This window comes from Adiantum capillus-veneris, chromosome 4 (assembly GCF_014529385.1).
Source record: "Adiantum capillus-veneris isolate H3 chromosome 4, ASM1452938v2, whole genome shotgun sequence".
NCBI classification, from domain to species: domain Eukaryota; kingdom Viridiplantae; phylum Streptophyta; class Polypodiopsida; order Polypodiales; family Pteridaceae; genus Adiantum; species Adiantum capillus-veneris.
In genome coordinates, this window is record NC_140934.1 from 68610414 (window position 1) to 68637444 (window position 27031).

Here is a 27031-nt window from a genome sequence, read left to right on the forward strand (position 1 = left end):
TCCACAATTTCTATCCATTGTGTTTTCCTCATGTTGTTTGACCACATCAGTCCAAACCTTCAATCCATTCACGATACGACTTCGGCTCTTTTATCTTTTCTTGTAAATGCAGACCCACTGTACTACTTTTGAGTTACAAGTTTGCCCTCAAGATCTTCAATGAAAGCATCTTTTACCGTTATGCACTTTTCTGTTTTCGATTTCCACAAATCAAAAGTAGCAAGCTGATAACCCAATCTTTTTTGCACCATTGACTCCATTACATTCACTCTGCTGAGAGAGAGAGAGAGAGAGAGAGAGAGAGAGAGAGAGAGAGAGAGAGAGAGAGAGAGAGAGAGAGAGAGAGAGAGAGAGAGAGAGTTGCATTGTATTGACATAACTACTTCATTATGGACTGAAACACGGTGTGGTTGAGAAAGTTTTGTAATCATTGGTGAAATGTAAGTTCTCTTTTGACCATGTTTATCAAAAAATTGGTCATTAGTCACCACAATGTAATCATCACTCACTATTTGTTGGACGTGGGGTATGACTATTGTTAGTATATTACTATGGTGAAAATTGAAGAATTTTGTTTGATTAGAGCCTTCAAAAAGATTACCTCTTCAAAAAATTGGTTAGTTTGATGGTTAGTGTGCTTCCTTGACTCTGGAAGAAGTTAGCTACACTCAATACTTGCTAGCAATTTTGATCACACATGCGTACATTCCAACCGCACTTGCAATAATGCCAATCACAATGATTATTCTGCACAAAACCGTCTGGGCACAAAAGACATTTATGAAGTTAGGCATCTATGCTTCAAGAATTGCGCTTCGAAGCGTGTTTTGAGAGACACAGATCTTACCTGTAGTCTAGTCGTGTTATTCTTGTAGATCTTCAAGAAGCATACACATGGAAAAATCAAGGTCTGCACACAAACAATTGTTGCTGATGTAAGCCTAGAGAAAAAAAAACGAAATTAAAACCACATACTTTTTTTTCCCAAGGAAAAGATCCCTTCTATTACTTAATAAAACTACCCAACGAGAGGGGGGGGGGGGGGGGGTACATCACCATGAGAGGAGACTCTCCCAATGAAAAAATGAGATATGTACAATGACAGCTAAATCAAGATATGGGAACAACATAGGTGGCCGAGAATGCCATCTAGGAGCCCCATGGACCATGGTGTAGAAAGGGATCTGGACGCCAAATTCATAGAAATGCCTCGTGACGCTCCTGCATATGGTGGGAGCTGCCTTGCAGCCTCTCGAACTGACCTCGAAGTGTGTGGATCAGCTCCACCCATATATCTGGTACAGTCTCCACTGGTGGGATGGGCCAGGCCTCGAAGATGCGGAAGCACCGGGCTCTCCATATGAACCAGAGAGTCAAGTTGCAGATAAGCTCCCAACAAAGCTCTCTATCACCGCTCCACTCCTGGGGCATAAGCTCTGTGATAGGCTGGAGAGTGGGTCAGCCCTCCTCTATCACAATCATCCTGCTAGCTGAGGACAACTCACAACGAAGTGCTGGGCTCATGAGGGTGGACCAAAGCAACATCACCCCTAACTAGCTGACGACAGGGTTAGCATCAGCCGTAGAATACGAAGCCAAACCTACTGTGCCATGGGGCAGTCCCATAGACAACAACTCAAGTGGTTGGCCACACACGGCACAGCCCGCCGAATGGCCACTATAGACCAACCAACTCCCCACTACGGTAGCTCGATGGGTGACGAACTACTAGAACATGGTGACTTAACACCACCATCTTATAGTGTAAGCGCGCACTCACGCTTATGTATGTATGTATATGTAAGAGTGTGTACTCTTACTAGCTATTTACAATCAAGAACTCATGCATTGATTAAAGTCTCATGCTATTATTTGATTGAGCTTAACATTTTGTCATATAATTATTGTTTCTCTCTAAGAAGTACTATCAGACGGTGGTGTTAATATCTTTTTGGTGGTTGTTGATATGTTTTCAACTAAAGACTATAATTAAAGCACATACAATGTACACCTACACATATATATAGATACCTACATACTTACATATACACACAGTTAGCGAGAGAGAGAGAGAGAGAGAGAGAGAGAGGGAGAGAGGGAGACACCTTATCAAGAGGACCGTGGTATATCGACTCTTGTCCCTCAAGGAGTAGTAGATGTTTGGCAAAACAACATGTTTTGAGTAGCAAAAACAATAAACACCCACTGCCAAGGGAAGGTCTCGCCAATTCACGATGCTGGTTGTTTTGATGAAACTAACTCCGTCGACAGCTCCCTCCCAAACCATGAGGACCATCACCAAACAGGCTTGTTGTTACGACTCCCATGACTACCAACTACAAAATTAAAAATAATTATAGACTTACACACACACCTATACCACTCATGTTGAGCGCGCAGACGTACACAACTTTGCACACATGCAACAACAGCATTGACGATGCGGAGGAAAAACTATCTATGCATTTATTTCTTGGATACTCACACGAAAGAGCAAAGAGACAATTTAGGTTTTCCAACCACACAGTAGGCAGGATCACCACTGAAGCATAAATAGCAAAGATCGCATATGAACCAATGTCCATTCCAGCCATTGTAAACCGATAGTTTGGAAAAAGCTTGGATAAGTTGTCTCCCTCTAGTATGAGAAACTCCACACCATACGCTGCATTATCGTTTGCAATAATCATCATAATATAAGTGGGATAATTATGTACTTTTTCAATTATCAAGAATTGACCTTTAACAATGGGTTGGGAACTTACATAGAGCTCGGCATAGAGAAACCATCTGCAAACAACAAAACACCGTTAGTAGTTTGTGTCATTATTTTTAGCAAACATGGAGATTGCAGTCAAATAAAATCAAACGTACCGACACAATTGTGCGACCCATCTTGCCAAGTGCAAGTTGTCCAATGTCTGGGTACGTGGTAAGTATGCCGAGGGGTTGACTGTCCATGCATTTGCGCAAAAGGTGACCCGTGTAGCAACATATAAGAGCAAATAGCACCAACACTACCATTCCCCCCCACCCACCCTCCTTCACCGCATATGGGCATGATAGCAGTCCCACTCTAGCCATCACATTGACACCTGAAGTTCCAAAGTTCTATATAAATTTTTTCCAAGTCTTGAGTTTAACTTCTTCAAAAGATCAATTGATTACAATTCGTACCATTGAATGTTGCTTGCATCCAGCTGCACTGTGCAGAAGTCTCTATACTGATTTGAGTCTTCTCTTCTTCTCTTGAAGGCAGGAGAGGAATGATATGAGACGGCATGTCTTCAGATCCATTGCGTAAATAGGGCTCCTCAGTTATGCCATCAATGGAGAGATGGTGGTTTGATGAAGGTAGAATAATCTTTGGAGAAGAACTCATTCGCGAGCAGTACTGTCCATCATCACCACCCTCTTTGTCACATAAAGTCTCTATAGATGGAAATTTGTGCCACCTCTTGTTGGTTCTTTGTGGAGATGATTTGCTGCCCCATGAGAACGGACTTGTCTTTGGTGATGCTCCAAGGCTATATCGTTGGTCGATTGCCTGAGAAAAGTAAGACACTTTACTATCCAATGCTCTTTAACAAGATCAACTTACTAAATTAAATAAATATAATATAAACATATACATTCACAAGAAATAAGTTGAAAGAAATAGATCTCTCAATTGACTGTTACACATTCTTAGCCTTTCTACGCGGTAATTTAAGCTAGAAGAATACGTTAACTTGAACTTGCCACAATAGCTGAATATCCTACATGTCTGATAACTAGGTGAGGGGGATGTGTAAATAACTACTTGAAAAATGTTGAAACTGTGAGTACACTATGATAATTTAAGCTGTTATAAAACCATTTTAACCACCTAATGCACCAAGTTTCATTTTAGTGATGGCCTCTACTCACCTTATTTCTTATATGCCAAAAGAAGACAACAACCTTCACAAATGCTAGGCACATATTTGCACCTATACAAGTAGGCGTGTTGTCACCAATTTCTGGCTAAGCAAACTATCCTTGAGGAGCTGAAGCAGCTTGATGATGTGGCAAGGAGCTTCGGTTGTTGGCCGAGGTGGAGAGGTGCTTGCTGACTTGCTAGCCTGAGGTAGCAATACATGAACGACAGGTGGACACACAGACGCTCTTTGTATGGCATGTGGACACACAGGCTGTACAAGAAGGCAATTGATCTTGCAAGCTCCGCTCACAAGCAGTCCGACTACCTTGCCTTGCAGGTTCTACTCTCTCTAGGAGGAAAGTAATCCACCTTTGTCATCCAAAATCTGCAACTTGGTACAAAGGTGCAACTGAGTCATCAACTTGCTACCCCTCTGACGGGCTGAAAATCCACATTTGCATGTGCAAGAGAAGTCTGGAACTCCATATCAGCCTACGTAAAGTCCTACATAGGGATAACTCTATCAACAAATCCAAGAAAAAACGTGCATTTGCAAAAGATCCAACAATCATCTAATCCCTCTCCTTGAAGAAACACAGCCATAGGAAACTGCTCCCCAAGTGTTGAAGACGATCCCAATGTTGTCCAAACAATTCTCTCTAAAGAAGGACGAAACGATGTTTCCTCCTTTGAATCCAAAAGCCGCAGGCTTGCTCCCCTTGCGAGAAGCCATGGCAGAACTCCATCTGGGAAAACCAAAGCAATCTAGCAATGCTCCATGTCGTTAATCCTCCACGGGGTTCCCCTCGGTGAAGAGGGGTCGGGGTAAACAAGCGGAGAAGATGGGGAAGTCGTAGACAAGGCATAGCCTACACATACCCAGATCAGCCCAAACAGGAGAAAACATAGGAAAAAACAGCAAGCTTTGTCACAAACTGTTGACATGTCAGGCCACTGAAGATCCAGAGGGTTAGGACTCCCTGAGCCTAACGCTAGCCAACCTGTAGATCCCGGCCGAGGGGCCTAAGCCCTAGACGGATTTACCAACTTGCAGATCATCGCTGAGTGGCCCAAATAATAAATTGGGTAAGGATTGAAAATCCTAACCCCCAACAACTTATGGAATTGGCCGAGGGACCTAAATCCTTAAAAATAAAGCGCGCGCGCGCGCACACACACACACACACACACACACACACACACACACACACACACTACCCTAACTTGCGTAAAAGCTGATGACGTGGCAGCTATACAGACGTTCCACGAATTGTGCTGGCTACTGATGACGTGGTAGCGCTATACGAACAGCCCTCTGAGTGCTTTCTTTTCGACCAGATGCTTTTAGAACTATTGCATTCCATGTAACTACTTTTTTGCAGGCCAAGGGCCTTTAAATACATGTTGTGGGCTCTCTCTCGAGGATTCTACCGCTTGGAGAAGCAGAGCATAGCCACAGAGTTGTACCCTGTTGAAGCAATAAAAAGAAATACCGAAACGGGCGTCATCATTTGGGGCCATTGCAGTCTCGGACTGGAACTCCGCCACTTTGTGTCCCGTGTACAATCTTTTCGTTCAGTTGTTTGAAGTGCTAAACGTCTGTCTCAGTCTGTTCTTTTCAATTCGCACATGGTACCCGTCCCCGTCACACTGATATCAGAGCTTCAATCGTGTGCTTTTCCGAAAGCATACTAGTCCTCCCAAGAATAGACAGAGCAAGATGCGTTTTTGGATTCCACAGAGTATCTGCAATTTCTCCTTGACGAGCTTCGTGACATTCTCTCAGAGCACCCTCCAAAGTTACCCGGGACGAACGGGAACAGGAGGGTCCACAACGAGATGGGAACGGGGAGGAGGGGGGGCCGGAACGGTCGACTAAAGTAAGGCTTGAATTACCTCTATTAAGCTTAGTCCCAAATCTGCCCCAAAACTTGCCCTCAAACTGCCCCAAATATGTCCCCCAAATCTGCCCCAAAATGCCTACTTTTTTACCTCCAAATGCCTAATTTTTCCCGTTCCACCCCGCATTCTGCCATTCCGTCTCCTGTTCCACCCCGTTCACCCGTTTCGGACCACCCTTCTGGTTACACCCCGTTCTGGAACGGCGTTCCGTTCCCAACCGTTTCGGGAGCGAGACTCGTCCGGAACGCCGTTTCGGAACGTTTGGCTGCGTTTCGCCCGTTCCTTGTTACACTGGCATCCTCAGTAGAATCTCCCAGTTCTGTAGAGCTTTCAACAATACTTGAATTACATGTTGCTGCCTCTGTTGCCTTAGGCTGTTCCTTCTCCTCAGGCACTAGAAAGCACAAGGGCTTCTAATCTACAATCTAATTAGTCTTCGATTCCTATTGGGGGAGTTTTCCGAAATATGGTTCAATCTCCTGAAGTGTACCCACTGCAATCGCCTCCTCCACCGTGGTTGCCACCATCTCCCCTACCTCCACTAGGATACAATGTATGGTTTTCCCTATTACTATCCACGTCCTTGGGTTGTGTACCAATTCAACCAAAAGATTTCAAGGATGGGGGAACTACAGTAAAATTCTGAAGTGAAAGATAGAAAGAAAGCCTTGCAGTTTTTGCAACAGTTTGACAACATCTATGCCTTGGGGAACTACACAAAAGAATCAAAGATCTCTCAAGCCGTAGAATTTCTCAAAGATAATGCTATGCAGTGGTGGAGTTCAATTGCTACACAGCCGCATGGTCCAAGGACTTGGTAGGCTTTCAAGATTTTTTTTGCACGAAGCTGCATGACCTCCCTAGAAAATGCTTGCCACGGAAACCATGGAAGACTACAACCAAAGGTTCCTTGATGTTTACCTTCCAATGTCTTTCTTCAAGCTGATTCCCTTGGAGGACCAATGCGAGCGCTCTACAATTGGACTTCCATCACCATCACAGGAATATTGTCTCTCTAAACAAGTATCTACTATGCAAGAGCTCATGGACCATGTTGTGGTTGCTTACTAACTTATGAAAGAAAAATTGGAATTTCCTACGGAAGCGCAACCGACCAACACTAAGAATTCTCGTCCCCAACGAACCACTTCTCGGGGTTCTTCCGACAACTTGATTCAAATGGTCAAGCCTCATTTAACTCAATGTCAACAAGAAGCCCTACTCCAAGAAGGCCGATGCTTTGAATGCTTCTAGACGAGACACACTTACAACAATTGGCCTACTAAAGGGGATACGCCTCCAGAACAACCATCTGCAAAGAGAACCAAAACTGTGGTGGGACTTGTCTCTGACATTTACGGCATCGCTCTAGAAGGTTCCAATCAACTATGCAAAGCCTATGGAAAGATAAATGTCTTGAAGGCACTTATCTTCTTTGACCTAGGAGCCACCGAAAATTTCATCCATCCCGAATTCCTAAAACATATGTATTTTGAGTACAATCAACTCGTGGAGATTTTCACATCATGAAGTTGGGAAATTGTGATGCTCTTTTGGGCATGCCTTGGAATGACAAGAACAATGCGACCATCCAGATTCATAACCGCACCATCACTTTGTATCAAAACGACAAGCCAGTCGTCCTTAAAGTTCGGCTAACACAAACCAACCCAAATGATTTTAAGATTGAATTGGATTAAGATACTCTTTGACTTTGTTTGACAATATTGTTTGAAATACAAATGAACTGTTTTGAACTTGTTTGGGTGTGTAAGTGCTATTGTATAGAACAAGGGCCTTTAAATACATGTTGTGGGCTCTCTCTCTCTTGGATTCTACCACATGAAGAAGAAGAGTAGAGCCATAGAGTTGTACCTTGTTAAAGAAATATAAAGAAATACTGAAAGGGGCGCCATCGTATGGGGCCATTGCAATCTGGGAGTGGAACTCCGCCATCCGTGTCTCGTGTGGATTATCTTTGTCTTTCTATTCAGTTGTTTGAAGTGCTAACCGTCTGTCTCAGTCTATTCTTTTCAGTTGGCACGTGGTGCCCGTCGTGTTACAAGCTTCTTCTCTCTCAATCAAGTCCAATAAAGCACCGGATCAACCTACATTGAGCATCCAAGACATTCAAGACACCAAGGCTCTGATACACTATAGAAATAGGTAGCAAAAGATGCAATGAGGACGCGGACTGACCTCCAATCTGATGGACACCTCGACTCCAATCTCGCTCGACTCTAAAAAGATCCTCTGACACAAGAGAACATGTGCAATGCCACATACCTATACAAGCAACTGTGGAGAAGATAGATCACTGAGGTAGAAAGAGACAAGACAATCTCTAAGAGAGAGAGAGATCTGGGAAAGGCACTCCATGCTCATAGAAAGCTGCATGTACAAGTGACCAAGGGTGGTCCGGAATAGATATGACATGCCCTTGATGGATAGATCCCTTGTACACACATCTGCTACTACTGATGCCATTTGTTCCTACACATGAGACCACTGACTCAGTCTCAAGATTAGCAACAAGCCCCAAGCACCCTAAGAGAACACAATGCACCTCCTCATGGGAGCTAGACTAATCGAGAAGAGAGACAGATGAATAAACCAAGGCCAGTTTCCCTCAATATGTCAAAGTGAGGTAGTTTTCTCTTGTCGGGATTTTCCTAGCTTTAATCTTGAGTTTTGGCTCTTCACGAACCATATAGGCCATAGTCACAAGGGATGCATTCCGGGACAAAGAGAGACAAAGAGAATCCACACGAGACATGGATGGTAGAGTGCAGGATGAACCACTATGGTGGGGAGTTGTGCCACTACATACGACCTTGAAAAACTAAGAAACATGTGGAAGTGAGCTCATCATCTCAAAAAACGAAACTTGCACTCCTCAGCTGCCCTTGAGGAACCCACTGTCGAATCCCAGCGGCTAAATGGAGTGTAAATAAATATCCGTCCAAATGTCTGCAAGGATGTCCACAGTAGAGGATGGTGCAACACCAACGAGCTCGCCAAAGTTCCTAATGTAATGACAACTAGTATGCAAAACACCTTATCTTGGGATAGAGGAGCATCATGTTGCGCATCCCCTCTGGGTATCATACTCAAGGTACCAATGAGATACCCTGACACTGTCAGCATAAAAACCAAATCTGTGGCAACAACCTCAGAAAACTAATGAGTGCCAACACAAAGCATTAACCACAAGAGTGCTCCTCCCCACATAAGAAAGCCAAACTGGACCCAACTCTCGAACGGTGGGCTGGCTCCAGAGGGCAGGAGGGAAAGCCGGCAGCTCTGCCGTAACAATAGCAATGGATAGGGGTGTTGGGATAGCACGGAGAGGAGAGAGAAGATTAGCGGCAGCTTCGAGAGAGAGAGAGAGAGAGAGAGAGAGAGAGAGAGAGAGAGAGAAGAAGAAGAAGAAGAAGAAGAAGAAGAGAGTTTTAACGTCGTAGGAAACTATCCCAAGAGACCTTAAAGATCTAGCCGACGAGGAGTTGAACGCGAGAGAGAGAGAGAGAGAGAGAGAGAGAGAGAGAGAGAGAGAGAGAGAGAGAGAGAGAGAGAGAGAGAGAGAGAGAGAGAGAGAGAGAGAGAGAGAGAGAGAGAGAGAGAGAGAGAGAGAGAGAGAGAGAGAGAGAGAGAGAGATCGCTTCCCTATTTGCTGATTTTGGAAGATTTTGGGGGTGCCCTCCTGTTGTCCTGCTTTGTTTTAATAATGGGCTGCCCACTGCCCACTTATTAAGTGGGCAGTCAACCACTTATTAAATAGGGTGAACCTGTTCAAAAACTCAATAAAAACTCAGTGTGGTAGAAAATCGATGCTACACAACACTTTCCAGGCGTCCCTGGATGCAACCTCGTGCACAGATGCAATGTAGACATAGATTTCCTTGCGGGAAAGCATCTGCTTTCCCAGAAAGCACTTAAAAATATCCTGCTTTTTTCAAGAAAAAGCTTCTAGTAACCCTCTTTATTCTTGTGTTTGCGTCTTTACGCGTATTCCTTTATCCAGTTCGGATTTTCTCCTAGACCAATGGAATATTCCCTATCTGATGCTCCCGTCACCATCATGTGACGCATCGGGAATACCCATTCCCCAGTCTCTCCCACCGAACTTGCGGAACAACTCCTTCATGATGCTTAATGTCACCCATCATATGACACATCACAGTTGTCCATTCCTGATGGATTTTATCAGTTCCAGTAGATCTACAGTTCCTAACTTTAACAGTTCTAGTGTACACATTTAAATATCCCGATTTCATAAAATAGAAATTAATCAGAAAAATAAGAAAATAGTCCATTTAGCAATAGAGCATGTCCACATACATCCAATGGGCACTGCCACTTGCCAGGATCCCAATAACGTTGAGATAAAGGACGACCCTCCCAAATCCAAAGCCTCTAAGAGGTAGCATCCTTTGCGATGAGATGAGGATCCACGAATCGCTTTCTCCCAGAAGAACCCATGACTCCGATTGGTTGCCAAGTAAGGCTAGGAAAGAACAGGTCCTTTTTGAAGTAAAAATGTATGTGTGTGTGTGTGCAGAGGAGAGTTACTCTCTAGAAATAATGAACGAAAGGACCTGATAATTAACAAGAAGGGTTGTGCTAGACTCATCGAAGTAACCCCACCAGCCCTAATGCTGTGGAAGAGAAGTATCTCCTCTTATGACCTGGTCCCACAAGTCTGGAATGGCAGACTATCTCAATAATCTTGGGGCGAATTCCTCTGTGAATATGATACCTTTCTGCAAAGATATTGGCAAAGGCCAATAGCACCTGATTGGCCACGAATGATGGACTAGCCAAAGAAAGATGCTGCGAGGACCAGTTGCAAAGCTTCCTACGCGTTGTCAGGAGTTTTTTTGAGCAAGGGATTGCGCATATGTACATACACATGCATGGTGCATCGAATAAAGGATTACCCAATTTCCATAGCCAGGTGGTTACGTGGGGCCCACGTGTGTACAGGTAGGACAGGGTGTACATAGTGCAACGATTTTCACTATTATCAGTACTAGTGTGTTTTTTCTACAATAAGGAGGAGTTGGTAGCGCGTAAAACTTCTCGAGGAAGCTATCCGCGGGCCGACGACATGAGGTCAGCAGGTGCGTCAGATGGCATCTAGTGGCGTCAGGAGGGCGAACGGGGTCAATATTTGCACGCGGATGAGGACGGACACAACGTGGGTGTTTTCTTGTGAGAGTTATGCTGAAAGGTCATCATTAGGAACACTTTTTGGGGCCACTTCACGTGGTTGCGGGATGCATTATTTGAAAAACTGAGTGCTAGGTGTGCGGATGATGCAAAAAGGTGACAACTATGCACTGCGAGGTCAGTTTTTGGCCTGTTCGGGGTCCGTTTGAGGTCATCTAAATGGCCACGGGTGCCCAACTAATAGAGCTAAGTGTGGGAACTGAAAAAACTGAGAGAAGACCAGAAAAAACGTGGAGAAGAGAGGAGGAACAGCCGCGGTGTGTTTTTGCTCATTTTGGAGCCTGTTTTGGCCGTAAACTGCTCATCCGAGGTCGGATTTGAGCACTTTGACATTGTAGACTGGGGTTTTGGGCCGTTCCGGACGCGATGGCGCTGTCCATTTTGCCAAATTCCTCACTCTTTTCCTGCTGTTTTTCTGTGTAAGTTTCTCCTATGAGCGAAGTTTCTGCTCTAGTTTGTGATTGTATCTGGCTTATTTTACCCATATTGTGTGAGCTATTTGCCCCATTGGTGTTGGCCCAAGCTCATTTGTATCTAATTATCAGAATTTCTCCTCTTTTGAGCTGAGTTTTTTGTGTGTGTGTGTGTGTGTGTGTGTGTCTCTGTGTGGAGTGGGAAAGTGGATAGTCTCTCTCCTCTCGCTCCATCGGTGTGTTCCCTGTCTCGGCCAGGTGGGTTGTCTGTGTGTATGTATCATTCCAAGAGTGTGTGTCGGGTCGTTATAGAGGCGCTGTGTGTGTTTTCATCTTGCTCACAGCGTCAACTACATAACAAGTGCAAACTGTTGTTCCATAGTCACATCTAGACCTACCTGAAACCCTGGCTATCTACAAGACTGACCATGTCTCAACCAAGTAAAACCATCCACTATGCCCCAGGTCAGCAAGAATGCCAAAAGACTTGTGCCAATAGATGTGTGCACCATTGGCTAAACAATATACATCCAAAGAGTGCCAAATCGCATCCAAAACATCCAGGGCATAGCGTAAAAACAGGAGAGTGTCATCAGAATACTCTTGATCTACCAAATCTATCTCATCCTTAAGGGACATGAGCAAACATTTAATACCTGGCTATTGTGCTCTGCTGAAATCTGACAGTGTCTCTGCCACAAATAAATACAAGTAACTTGCCAGTAGGCAACCCTGCCTGAGAGAGCCAGCAAACCCTCCAATGGTCACTGCACTATAAGCTGATCTATATAGAGTTGAGACTCCTCTGATCCAAGCATCTGGAAAACCTATCCAAAGTAGGGATCCCTCAAGAAAACTCCAATCAACTCTGTCATAGGCCTTCTCAAATTCAAGGAGGATAGCCAACTATGTATGTGACGAGCGAGCCCACTTGACTGCCTGATGAAAGCAAAAAAAATTGTCCAGACACTGATCTTGAACAAAACCTATCTGAGAACTGTGTATAAGGTCCAACAGAAAAGGACACAGCAAAAAAGGATGCAGTTTAGTACTAATAAATTTAGCCAATATCTTATAAACCGAAGAGAGGAATGTGATGGTCGCCATTGTCTCAAACAAGTGGTGTCCCCTCTCTTTTGTTAAGAGATATAAGACCTGAACACATCGATTTCAGCATAAAACCTGTATCAAATATGTCCTGGAAACCTCTCAAGAGTCGCAATTATACTACAGCTACAAGTGTACTACATTGTCATAAGTTGGTGGCGTGGCTAAGGAAATGGCCAAGGCCATACTGTTGTATGGCACCTCTGCATGACGTGCACTGTTTACTTTGCAGTTTCAGTCTATGATGTTTCACTGCAAGACGATATATATGTTTAACTATTCACATTGCTTTTTTGTAGCTTGACTAAAAAATCGTCCTCCATCTTACACAATTGGATGACATTCGTACACGATTATCAGGTCGGTAGTGTAGTTCAATATTTATAGTCTATTTATGCTTTCTATATTTTTGAGTTTTTCAAAGCTTCCTTAAATTTAGTTTAGCCACATGTTTTCCTCATCAGTGCATGCTCAATTTTGATCATTGTATCTATATAACAAATAGGCAGGCATTTCTTTTCTCACAATTTGGCAATTCAACCTATATATTGAAATAAAGGAACATTAACTACACTTGATTGAGAATAAGATGGGTGTCTTAAAGATGGCTCCACGGTTTAGAGACTAAATGGTCGATATTACTAGGTTGAAATGTGCAACCTGTAAACAACTGCCAAAGTGGGTTAAGTTGCAACCCTTTAGCTCGATTCAATTGCCCTTTTTAGTATCCCTTTTGTCATATATGGAGTACTATGGGACACAACTTGCTTCTTTCCAATGCCAAACAAGTCCCAAGCTAAGCTATTATTGGTGCCTGTAAATTGGTTCTACTCATTTTTTTGTGTCACCACAACAAACCCAAGACGACAGCAATCACAACCAACTAACCAAGTAACCAGCTGCACTCCAATATCTAAAACTATTAGATTATGTATGGCAAAGGCCCACCAAGCAAGACTAGTTACTTTGTTAGCGTAGGAGCCAAAATCTCAATCCTGCGCTTTCATTAACCCATGCTGCTGCGATAAAAAGCTCTAAAAAAAATCATTCCATCAAAAGCTACCAACTGCCAAGTCAATAAAACAAGGTCGTCTATAGTAGATGAGGGCACTGCCTCCAATTAAAAATTGGAATTGGTGGTTAAAAATGTTATTAACCTTGAGGCGCGAGAAATCATATAGATGTAATCTATGCTTGACAGCAGACAATAACAAAGAATGTAAGTTGTAGTTTGGAGAAACACTAAACTTTAACCAGTCAAGGTGATTGGATTAGAGAATGCTCGCAGTTCTGAATTATAAGTAAGTATGTAATATTTTTTATGATTTTCCCAAAAAACAAGCAGTAATGAACCACATAAAATTTGGTATAGAAAAACAATAAATTGTGACCATGAAAAATAACTGAATATGATGTAGTGCGTATTGTTGTAGGCTTGAAATTCTGGTATGTATTAGGGTCTTGTTCTCAAGAACTTTGTATCACTGTGTATTTTTTTTTAATAATCTTTTATTAACATTCGACTACAACTTATTTCCTCGAAATTTGTGTTTGTATGTTTGGAACAGTAAGAGGATTTGTTTTTTCTTGCTATAATTTTATTTATTCAAATAAGGAAATGAGAGGGCAACGAATTGATTCTTTAAATTCTGACATCATACAGACAAGAGACAAAAGCACAATTCCTTAATTCCTAAAATAAGCTATTAAATGAAATGGGACCCCAAGCAATGTCAAAACATAGTCAAAGATACGGCATAAAACTTATGGCTAAAATAACAGTCTTTTATATATGTGTATGTAAACCCATCTATGTCTGTGCGTGTCTATCTAAATGTTGTACATAGTGTATTGGATAGAGTACATGAATGATTGTACCCTCTATAAGGGCTAGCCGTGGTTGAAAGTTTGCGTCAAAGATAGTCGCACACTCATAATATTTGACATAGTCACAGTTTATAACAGACTTCAAATATTTTTCCCCCATGTAAAACCAGCCTAGGAATTCCAAAGGATATTATGTAGGTTGTAAAACTACCTGATATGAAGCACACAGAATCACAACGGTAATTTACAACTCAAATAGAAGTAGAAGTTTTTCCCGCTTTGGTACTTTTGAGCACTGATCCAATGATCGCCAAAACCTCTTCACATGTAGCAATACTAAGTCTGTCTTTTCACCTACAAAAGCCCACCCCCACCCTTACAACCATCCACGATAGTGAAATTCATGGTATAAGCCATTTGAAAGGAGCAAATAACAAACAAAGGACAATAGTTTAAGCGGCGAGGTGTAGGCTCAAGGTTGAATCTTTGGCATTGTTTGTATTTGACCCAAAACCGATTTATCTAGCCACAATTAGGTTGAATGTAGCTCTCCAGAGAGCCTAGTCAAAGTCTGAGAGCATGTTATAACTATTATGAGCTATTGACTTTGATGGACAATTCTAATTAAGAGGCAATAGCGGTCCCTACTCGCAATGCACAATATCAATGATTTATCTGCTATGAAAGAATTCCACACTGTTTGAAAACATAAGCAAAAAGCTATTGAGCTCTTAATTGTATAAACTGCAGAAAAGCTTCGAAGCAAGCAACGTTGCTAAGCTATGTTAGTCATCTCTTTGAGTAAAGTGCACTACTTGCAGCACGCTATGAGAATGCATGCCATATCAGGATCTGTGTGTAATATACCACACTACACATTTTTTTAAATCGAAAAGAGCCATTTGCACATAACATGAGGGAATATAGTACGCCAAGAAGGGAAGATCTGCCTCTTTTGAGGGCATTGAAATGACTTCTCCTTGGCAATGGCTCCTTTTGCATTAGCATCGCTTGTGTATGTTCTGAGGTTTTTACGGTAGTAGACATCTGTTAATAGAGTGGGTGGGGAGGAAAGTGAAACCAGCCTAGGAATTCCAAAGGATATTATGTAGGTTGTAAAACTACCTGATATGAAACACACAGAATCACAACGGTAATTTACAACTCAAATCGAAGTAGAAGTTTTTCCCGCTTTGGTACTTTTGAGTACTGACCCAATGATCGCCAAAACCTCCTCACATGTCGAAATACTAAGTCTGTCTTTTCACCTACAAAAGCCCACCCCACCCTGCAAATAATAAGCAAAGGATAGTAGCTTAAGCCACGAGGTGTAGGCTCAAGATTGAATCTTTGGCATTGTTTGTATTTGACCCAAAACTGATTTATCTAGCCACAATTAGGTTGAATGTAGCTCTCCAGAGAGCCTAGTCAAAGTCTGAGAGCATGTTATGACTATTATGAGCTATTGACTTTGATGGACAATTCTAATTAAGAGGCAATAGCGGTCCCTACTCGCAATGCACAATATCAATGATTTATCTGCTATGAAAGAATTCCACACTGTTTGAAAACATAAGCAACAAGCTATTGAGCTTTTAATTGTATAAACTGTAGAAAAGCTTCGAAGCAAGCAACGTTGCTAAGCTAAGCTAGTCATATCTTTGGTATAGAATCTCGGTGGTGCCAAGGTTCAAATCCACTACCTCTTCTCCTTTGACTATCTTAGAGAAGTTCCTTTTCCTGAAAAAGGTTTTCTCTTTATCAAGTATCTCATCCCACTCTGGTATCTTTTCTACTAAGATACTCGAGAGATCTTCTTTTTTCTCTGCTATGACAGGCTGTGATTTAGCTGCTTTCAAGAACTTTCGGTTAGACTAACTTGGACTCAACCCAATACTTAGGTCTTGAGTTCAACTCCCCTCGTTTGCGGATAGATCTTTAAGTCTCTTGGGATAGTTTCCTACGACGTTAAAATTATCTTCTTCGTCTCTTCTTCTAGCTTCTTCTTAACCTTGGACAGCTTTGAATTGGCACTACTGTCATGTTCGCTTATGCCATCTTTGATGACCTCCCTTGGTGCCGGCACATGATCCTTGGCACCTTGTGTTCTCTTATCCTTTTCTAATAATTAGGCGACTTCAAATTTAAACAATGTCGTCTACAGTAGACGAGGGCACTGCCTCCAATTAAGAATTGAAATTGCTGGTCAACAACTTGTTGCTCTTGACTGTGGCAATTTAATCTGCCTCTCTCATACACAAATATCAACATAACCCTCACTTTCCTCCCCACCTGCTCTATTAACAGATGTCTACTAATGTAAAAATCTCGGAACATACACAAGGGTCAAATACATTCAACCTAATTGTGGCTAGATAAATCGGTTTTGGGTCAAATACAAACAATGCCAAAGATTCAATCTTGAGCCTACACCTCGTGGCTTAAGCTACTGTCCTTTGTTTGTTATTTGATCCTTTCAAATGGCTTATACCATGAATTTCACTATCGTGGATGGTTGTAAGGGTGGGGGTGGGCTTTTGTAGGTGAAAAGACAGGCTTAGTATTTCTACATGTGAGGAGGTTTTGGCGATCATTGGGTCAGTACTCAAAAGTACCAAAGCGGGAAAAACTTCTACTTCTATTTGAGTTGTAAATTACCGTTGTGATTCTGTGTGTTTCATATCAGGTAGTTTTACAACCTACATAATATCCTTTGGAATTCCTAGGCTGGTTTCACTTTCCTCCCCACCCGCTCTATTAACAGATGTCTACTACCGTAAAAACCTCAGAACATACACAAGCGATGCTAATGCAAAAGGAGCCATTGCCAAGGAGAAGTCATTTCAATGCCCTCAAAAGAGGCAGATCTTCCCTTCTTGGCGTACTATATTCCCTCATGTTATGTGCAAATGGCTCTTTTCGATTTAAAAAAATGTGTAGTGTGGTATATTACACACAGATCCTGATATGGCATGCATTCTCATAGCGTGCTGCAAGTAGTGCACTTTACTCAAAGAGATGACTAACATAGCTTAGCAACGTTGCTTGCTTCGAAGCTTTTCTGCAGTTTATACAATTAAGAGCTCAATAGCTTTTTGCTTATGTTTTCAAACAGTGTGGAATTCTTTCATAGCAGATAAATCATTGATATTGTGCATTGCGAGTAGGGACCGCTATTGCCTCTTAATTAGAATTGTCCATCAAAGTCAATAGCTCATAATAGTCATAACATGCTCTCAGACTTTGACTAGGCTCTCTGGAGAGCTACATTCAACCTAATTGTGGCTAGATAAATCGGTTTTGGGTCAAATACAAACAATGCCAAAGATTCAACCTTGAGCCTACACCTCGTCGCTTAAACTATTGTCCTTTGTTTGTTATTTGCTCCTTTCAAATGGCTTATACCATGAATTTCACTATCGTGGATGGTTGTAAGGGTGGGGGTGGGCTTTTGTAGGTGAAAAGACAGACTTAGTATTGCTACATGTGAAGAGGTTTTGGCGATCATTGGATCAGTGCTCAAAAGTACCAAAGCGGGAAAAACTTCTACTTCTATTTGAGTTGTAAATTACCGTTGTGATTCTGTGTGTTTCATATCAGGTAGTTTTACAACCTACATAATATCCTTTGGAATTCCTAGGCTGGTTTTACATGGGGGAAGAATATTTGAAGTCTGTTATAAACTGTGACTATGTCAAATATTATGAGTGTGCGACTATCTTTGACGCAAACTTTCAACCACGGCTAGCCCTTATAGAGGGTACAATCATTCATGTACTCTATCCAATACACTATGTACAACATTTAAATAGACACGCACAGACATAGATGGGTTTACATACACATATATAAAAGACTGTTATTTTAGCCATAAGTTTGTACGCCGTATCTTTGACTATGTTTTGACATTGCTTGGGGTCCCATTTCATTTAATAGCTTATTTTAGGAATTAAGGAATTGTGCTTTTGTCTCTTGTCTGTATGATGTCAGAATTTAAAGAATCAATTCGTTGCCCTCTCATTTCCTTATTTGAATAAATAAAATTATAGCAATAAAAAACAAATCCTCTTACTGTTCCAAACATACAAACACAAATTTCTAGGAAATAAGTTGTAGTCGAATGTTAATAAAAGATTATTAAAAAAAAATACACAGTGATACAAAGTTCTTGAGAACAAGACCCTAATACATACTAGAATTTCAAGCCTACAACAATACGCACTACATCATATTCAGTTATTTTTTATGGTCACAATTTATTGTTTTTCTATACCAAATTTTATGTGGTTCATTACTGCTTGTTTTTTGGGAAAATCATTAAAAAAATTACATACTTACTTATAATTCAGAATTGCGAGCATTCTCTAATCCAATCACCTTGACTGGTTAAAGTTTAGTGTTTCTCCAAACTACAACTTACATTCTTTGTTATTGTCTGCTATCAAGCGTAGATTACATCTATATGATTTCTCGCGCCTCAAGTTTAATAACATTTTTAACCACCAATTCCAATTTTTAATTGGAGGCAGTGCCCTCGTCTACTATAGACGACCTTGTTTTATTGACTCGGCAGTTGGTAGCTTTTGATGGCGTGATTTTTTTTAGAGCCCTTTATCGCAGCCGCGTGGGTTAATGAAAGCGCAGGATTGAGATTTTGGCTCCTACGCTACTGAAGTAACTAGTCTTGCTTGGTGGGCCTTTGCCATACATAATCTAATAGTTTTAGATATTGGAGTGCAGCTGGTTACTTGGTTAGTTGATTGTGATTGTTGTCGTCTTGGGTTTGTTGTGGTGACACAAAAAAATGAGTAGAACCAATTTACAGGCACCAATAATAGCTTAGCTTGGGACTTGTTTGGCATTGGAAAGAAGCAAGTTGTGTCCCATAGTGCTCCATATATGACAAAAGGGCTACTAAAAAGGGCAATTGAATTGAGCTAAAGGGTTGCAACTTAACCTACTTTGGTAGTTGTTTACAAGTTGCACATTTCAACCTAGTAATATCGAACATTTAGTCTCTAAACCGTGGAGCCATCTTTAAGACACCCATCTTATTCTCAATCAAGCGTAGTTAATGTTCCTTTATTTCAATATATAGGTTGAATTGCCAAATTGTGAGAAAAGAAATGCCTGTCTATTTGCTATATAGATACAATGATCAAAATTGAGCATGCGGCTAAAAGCATGCTTTGGTGGTACAAAAAGGACTGTCCTTGACAGCACCTTTGACAAATCTTCAAGCTCCAATTTCTACATGTCACATGAAAAACTACCTATCATACTTTATATCAATGGATAGATCTTCAAAAGGAGAATCTAAAAACACAAGGTCCGAAAAGTTTTGACCTAAATTATAAAAAATTTACCAGTCCCCACTTTTTCATTGGTAGAAGTAAAATAGGTCCTTTTTTTGTACCACCAAACCATGCTTTCACCCATGCACTGACGAGGAAAACATGTGGCTAAACTAAATTTAAGGAAGCTTTGAAAAACTCAAAAATACAGAAAGCTTAAATAGACTATAAATATTGAACTACACTACCAACCTGATAATCGTGTACGTATGTCATCCAATTGTGTAAGATAGAGGACAATTTTTGAGTCAAGCTACAAAAAAGCAATGTGATAGTTAAACATATATATCGTCTTGCAATGAAACATCATAGACTAAAACTGCAAAGTAAACAGTGCACGTCATGCAGAGGTGCCATACAACAGTATGGTGGAGAGCTAGCACTGTGGTCTCTCCAAAAATTATAAAAAACGGAAGCCGTGCCTTGCCCTGTAGTGTTTATGTGTTGCGCCAAGCAAATGCATAGTCATGGGGTGCTGGATACAAATAACGGACCTTGTGGTGCTGTAGAGCCGGAGTCGCGCTTGTGCAATTGAAACGTCCAGTGTTGTGAAAATATGTCCTCCATGCCAGACACAAAACATGTATTATGACAAATACAAGAGATGTGGTACATTGATTAAGCTTAAAGATAAGTAGATCTAATTTTATATTCTATGACAAAGGTTCGCTACATAAAGAGTTATGGGTTTTTTTTTATAGATTTTCCCTTGTAAAAATTGCACTATATCTCTCTGCTCAGTCGTCAACTCTTTCTCCTACCATATACTTTAGCCATTTTCCTATTTGTAGTGTGTCCTCTTCTTGTAGACCAAGCATGGCTTCTCCTTATTTATGCAACTCGTCGGTCATGCAGTAGCATGCTATCATACATAGGGTCTATCCTCAAGAAGCTAAACATGAGCATAGAGACATAGAGACACACACACATACATCGAAAAATGTCGAGAGAGCGAGGCACACATGAGAGGCAAGGCAATAAATGAGGACTCGCGATATGCTCTCCTCCCCACATGCAGTCGCCATAGCCAAATTTTGAACTATATAATTAGAGGCGAGTTAGCATGGCGATGGTAATTTTTGAGCCGGCCTGGTGCCCTTTCATCACCTGTGTCCCCGCTCTCTGCTGATCGACAAGAACGGTCCTCTCCCTCTCTCGCAAAGAGTGGCCACATGTCTCTCTCTCTCTCTCTCTCTCTCTCTCTCTCTCTCTCTCTCTCTAAGAATGGCCAAAGACTTATATGAAGAATATTGAACTGCTGATTGCAACTGCCCTCTCTTTGCATATGGTGAAAACGTGCAGAGCTTCTTGGCCCTGCCAATGTTGGGCCCTTTGTTAAGAAAATATTTTTGACTTCATCTTCTCAATCTACCTTAGACTTAGAACAACAGGTAAATTCATCAAGACGAGCACATCTTTACAGATTATCACCTCGCACAAAACATCTTGGGCTAAAGCATTGCCACCAGGAAATTTGCTTAAGTGATAACTACAATCATGCCACCACCAAGTTCAAACAAAAAATAATCATTTGCGGTCTAAGGTGGCATCTAGACACAGCGAAGTGTGGGCAACCCGAACATCTTAGATGGTGCAGTGCTTGGCATTCCAAGTGATGACATGCTGGAAGCTCGTCAAGCACTTTTTGTGCTTTGGTGGCTAGCTCTGTGGTGCAGACATTTAGAATGAGGGAGAAGGATCCACGCAAGCACACGTAAAAATCAGCGTTGTTTTTCTTGCGAGGCTTCTAGCCATGTGATTCGATTTGTGGGCAATAGCTTGGATCATGGGCTCAAAGATCAAGAAAATGACCTTTGGCTCACCAAGTAAATAGCCTCGCCGTTGTCTATACCTATGTTTGTCGAGGTCATACGTCTCCACTCGCAATTGACGCCGTCAATTGACATTCAACTGATGGTGCAGTGCAAAGAGGGGTGATGGTTGCTATCGATGGTGTACTCTGCAGGTTGTTCCAGGGTGCGAGATTAGAGCAGATGGATTTGCAGCATGATGCTTTCCTCCTTGACGTATCTACGTACATCAAGTGTGGAGCCCTGGAAGGTGAGGATAGAGGTCGAGGAGCTAAGGCTAGAGGGTAGTATAGCTGGGGGAAGAGGGATAGGGAGGAAGGCTAGCGGTGGGTGTGGCTTGGAGATTGTTAGCAAAGGTAGATTGTTTCATTATCTTCGCATGAAAAGCTTACTGCATGCAATATAGTCATGTGGAATGCCTTGATCTCAATCTATGCCGAGAGCAACCAAGGTAAGAAAAAATCGTGCAGAGTATAGTTCAGAGGATGTGAAGGCAGTAGGGTCCGCGTCTTAGCTCTCTCTCTCTCTCTCTCTCTCTCTCTCTCTCTCTCTCTCTCTCTCTCTCTCAAAGAGTAGATAGAGAAAAACCTGGAGACAAAGATCCGCTCTTCTTCTCGGGAACCTGTGAACTACTTGTGGAGAATATCGAACTGGTTCTGAGCGCAATTGAGCAATGCAACGTGCTTTTTTTATTTTATTAACTTGGTAGCTTTTCATTTTTATTTAGAGCTTTGTTAAGGAGCATTGTTTTTTTTTAAAAAAAAATCTAAATGCCGCTTTTGCGTTCAGATACTAGAAAAAGAGCCTTTGGCTCACCAAGTAACCACGTAGAGGAGATGGAGCTGCTCTCTTGCGATGCCAGCCAGCTCTTTTGAGATTCTTCTTCCTCTGCAGGTGCAGAGAGTAGCGATGAAGAGGATGTGGAGTGCACCCCTATCCCGCGCATTGCAAAATATCACTCTTCTCCCCAACTATGGCCCCGGAGCTACTGACAAAGCATCTCTCTCTCTCTCTCTCTCTCTCTCTCACACACACACACACACACACACACACACACACACACACACACACACACACACACACACACACACACACACACACACACACACACACACACACAAGACACACTGGGAGACGGCACACACACACACACCCCAATACACAAGATATGTACGCGAGAGAGAGAGAGAGAGAGAGAGAGAGAGAGAGAGAGAGAGAGAGAGAGAGAGAGAGAGAGAGAGAGAGAGAGAGAGAGAGAGAGAGAGAGAGAGAGAGAGAGAGAGAGAGAGAGAGATGATGCTTGACAACCTAGGCATAGAGGGTTCGCGTCATTGGTTGCAAGACAACGTCCCAAGTATGGATGGGTCGTGACAGGTCTCCCAGACTTCACGCGAGCGAGTGCTCTGCTATCAACCATATACTGTAGAGAGCCCTGTTAGCCCATCACACGTGGCACTCCCTTCTTACAGCCACTTGTTTCCTTTTCCCCCCGGGTGATACTCCACTACTCATCAAAGGGCATGTCTACTTAATCTATGAGGTGAATGCAAGGCTTTTCTCCCTTGTATGTTTGGCCAAGTGTGTTGTGTGTGTGGGTATGCATGCCTGGGTCGATGTGTTGTTTATACAAGCGTATTTGTGTGTGTTTACATGGTTTGTTTGTGTGCGTGGTGGGTGAGGGAGTATATGGATGTATGTGCGCGTGTGCGTGTGGGCGTGAGTTGGATGAGTGAGTTGGGAGTGTAGAGGTGAGGGGATGCTCATCTTTACGCTTTTGTGTATGGGTGTGTGTTTTTCTTTGAGTGTGCGCACTTTTTATGACCTTGTGTTTGGATTTTTGTTTGTGTGTGTGTTACTTTTGGTTGTGATTATTTGTAGGTAGGATAGGGGCCTCTCTTCTCTTTTCCAGGTTTCTTCTAGTTCATAGTTGAGATTATGTGCTCGATTTTGCAGTCTTTAGTAGCTATCTTTAGCAAGTGGACTGAATACCTTTGCGGATGAGAACTATTGTTTGAGTTCAGTGTTATCAATGCGTCACTTTGGAGATTGGCTCTAGATTCTTGGTGTCTACCTATGGCTTTTTCATCCTCATCCTTATCTTCCGTTGCCCTATACTCGTTGCTTGGCCTTCAGCATTATGGCTTGTTAACTTTTGGAGTGCTTGTCCTATGTACGTTAGTGATTTAATCCCCTTTATTTTTTGGTAAAATAGTTTTCTTCACTTATATTTTTCATTAAAAAGATGTTGCCACGTCAACATTATTTCACACCGGTGCCATGTCAGCAATTTTTGTATTACTTCCACATCATCCACTCGGTCGATACAATTTAATACATTGGTTACCACATGATCTAGTCTGTATATAGTCTTTCTACATAGGTGCTATATGATCATGAACATGCATGTGTGCGTGTGTGGCTACACAATGGCCATGGCCCATGCACCATCATCGAATTTTCATGTATGTCCCTCTTATAGAAGAGTAATAGTTCTCGATTCAATCTGTCAAAGTCAAACTCATCAAAACATATCAATGGTCATTATTTTTAAGCATGAAGGCGAACACGGATGGTTCTTGGATATCATCCAACCATTGAAACAGGTCTTGGAATGGCATCCAATGATCAAGTGGGGTAAAGACCACTCGTCTTTTTGTGCAAAAAAAAATCCTTCTATTAGTTTTTAATCTGGCCATATCCTCTTCAATACCTACCACTGAATATTCCTTATTGGATGAGATACTTTTGAGAAGCCAACGACCCAAGATATCAAGAGTTCCGATCTGGAATGAGACTCCTTATTGGATTAGATTCTTTTGGGAAACCAACGACCCAGGGTATCAAGAGCTCCAATCTGGCATGAGACTTCTTATTGGATGAGATTCTTCTGGGAAGCCAATGACCCAAGAAATCAAGAGCTCCGATTTGGAATGAGAAAACTGATTGTCCCTCGGAAATTTTTGAGCTAACTTGAGTTGTTTTGCAGATATGTTGTAATTGCGTACGATTACTTTCTTTCAAGAAGGGGGGATGTCACAAACTACTGACGTGTCAAGTCATTGAAGAATGGAGCTAACCTTCAGATCCCGGCTGAGGGGCCTAAACCCTAAGTGAAGAAGCAGAAGCAGCATAAGAAGTTTTACCAGCTTGCAAAGTCTTACCGAGAGGCCCGCCAACTTATGGGACCCCGTTCGATGGGGCCCAAGTGACCCAAAGACATTAAAGTAAAGCAAGCCCACACACACACACTCAATTGCGTGGCGAGTTGATGATGTGGCAGCAGTATGGAGTCCCGGATTTTGCGTTGACAGAGCTGTACGGATTTTCGGATTTTATGTTGATATGCTGACGTGGCAGACCTATACGGATTTTCACGTTTTACATTGACTGCTACCGTGGCAGAGCTGTACGGATTTCTGCTTTTGTGCTGGCAGCTTTTGGGCATCTGCTTTTAGACCAAATGCTTTTGAGTTTATAGATTTTCATGTAAACTGCTTTTCATAGGCCAAGGGCCTTTAAATATGAGCCAAGGGCTCATTCTTTGACATGCTCCACATGAGGTGCAGAGGATGGAGTACCGGCGATGTACTGAGTTCAAGCAATATAAAGAAATACCAAAAGGGGCACCAAGGTTTGGTTGTAAAAGACCTTTATATCTCATGGCCTGGACCTGGATGATTATTTGCGGGGGGAGTGTTCATCGGCCGCTTTATGTTTCTATGTCTTGTAACATACATATGTGAGCAATTGTATTGCATTGTGATGTGCCAACCAGCGATTATCCTTATTGGGTGAGATTTCCTGGGTATGTAATTTTAGTGCATCAAGACACCCATTACAGATCAACGCAGTTTGGGTGTGATGGCTAATTTTTCTACGTCGGAACAAGACCGATCTGGAATGAGAACATACTCCTTATTGGATGAGATTTTCCTGGGAAGCCAACGACCTAGGATACAAAGAGTTCCAATTTGGAATGAGAAAACTGATTGTCCCTCGGATTGTCCCTCGAAATGACCCTCGAAATGACCCTCAAATTTTTTTTTGAGCTAACTTGAGTTGTTTTGCAGATATGTTGTAATCGCGGACGATTACTTTCTTTCAAGAAGGGGGGATGTCACAAAGTGCTAAGTGTCAAGCCACTGAAGAACAGAGCCAACCTGCAGATCCTGGCCGAGGGGCCTAAACCCTAAGAAGTCCTACCAACTTATGGGACCCCATCAGATGGGGCCCCCAAGGGACCTAGAGATAGTTACATAAAGCAGATCGCACACACACTCTCAATTTCCTGCGTAAAGACCTAATGATGTAGCAACAATACCGGATTTTGCACTAGATGATGACATGGCAAACCATACGGACGCCCTCGTAATTTGCATTGACATGCTGACGTGGCAATTGTACAGATTTCTGCAATTCACGCTGAAGGCTTTTTGCGCTAGCTCTTGAGACCAGATGTTTTTAGAACTTGAAGCTTTTCATGGCCAAGGGCCTTTAAATATGAGCCAAGGGCTATTCTCTGGCACGCTCCCTCATAGAAGTGCAGAGGATGGAGTACTGGCATTGTACTGAGTTCAAGCAATATAAAGAATTACCGAACTGGGCACCAAGGTTTGGGGCCAGTGCTCTCTTGGGGTGGAACTCCGCCACTCCCCGTCTTGTGTGTCGTGCATCTCATTCGGTTCAATGTTATTTAAAGTGTTTAAAGTTGTTCAGTTTGTTCTTTTCCATTGGCACGTGGTGCCCGTCTCATGACACCTGCTCCGCGTCCCCCGTTGAGTCCCCGCTAGAAATGGCCAAAAGGGGATGCCCACAAGCATCAACTCTAAAAGATCTTGCATCCAAAAGCATCTGCTCTCAAAAAGTCCACGCGAAAAGCTACAAAGACCAACAACACAATTCGCAAAAATCTGTATAGCTTGCCACGTAAGCATGTCAGCATAATTTGCGAAAATCAGCCCAAACATCAAGCTTTTGATCTTTTCAGATTTTAGGCCCCTCAGCCGGTGCTCCATAAGTTGGTAGGTTAGGTTTATTAAAAAATCTAACTCCACAGTATTCTGATGACACTCTATTGTTTTTACGCTATGCCCCGGATGTTTTGGATTCGATTTGTCACTCTTTGGATGTATATTGTTTAGCCAGTGGTGCACACATCTATTGGCACAAGTCTTTTGTCATTCTTGCTGACCTGGGGTATAGTGGATGGTTTTACTTGGTTGAGACGTGGTCAGTCTTGTAGATATCCAGGGTTTCAGGTAGGTCTAGATGTGACTATGGAACAACAGTTTGCACTTGTTATGTAGTTGATGTGTAGGAAGCTTTGCAGCTGGTCTTCGCAGCATCTTTCTTTGTCTAGTCCATCATTGGTGGCCAATCAGGTGCTGTTGGCCTTTTCTTGGTATATTGCATCATGTTGGATGCTCCATAAGAGTGTTATGGCACAGTTGAGGCGCTTGATTTGGAACTTCCTTTTTGGGGGAT

General features: G+C 42.3%; 1 protein-coding gene and 1 pseudogene across 1 annotated transcript; one reads left to right on the plus strand and one right to left on the minus strand.

The window, feature by feature from the left end:
• Positions 1–668: 668 nt before the first annotated feature.
• On the minus strand, positions 669–3442 carry LOC147459350 (uncharacterized). Its single transcript, XM_086511584.1, has 7 exons — positions 3178–3442; positions 3035–3095; positions 2879–2921; positions 2762–2790; positions 2486–2665; positions 848–941; positions 669–761 (listed from the first exon to the last, which is right to left on the minus strand). Exons 1-7 carry the CDS (start codon positions 3380–3382, stop codon positions 669–671), a joined length of 705 nt encoding a protein of 234 aa, XP_086367710.1. The 5' UTR covers positions 3383–3442.
• An 18941-nt stretch (positions 3443–22383) lies between these two features.
• Positions 22384–27031, plus strand: part of LOC147459351 (amino acid transporter AVT1G-like) — a 40537-nt pseudogene continuing 35889 nt past the window's right edge.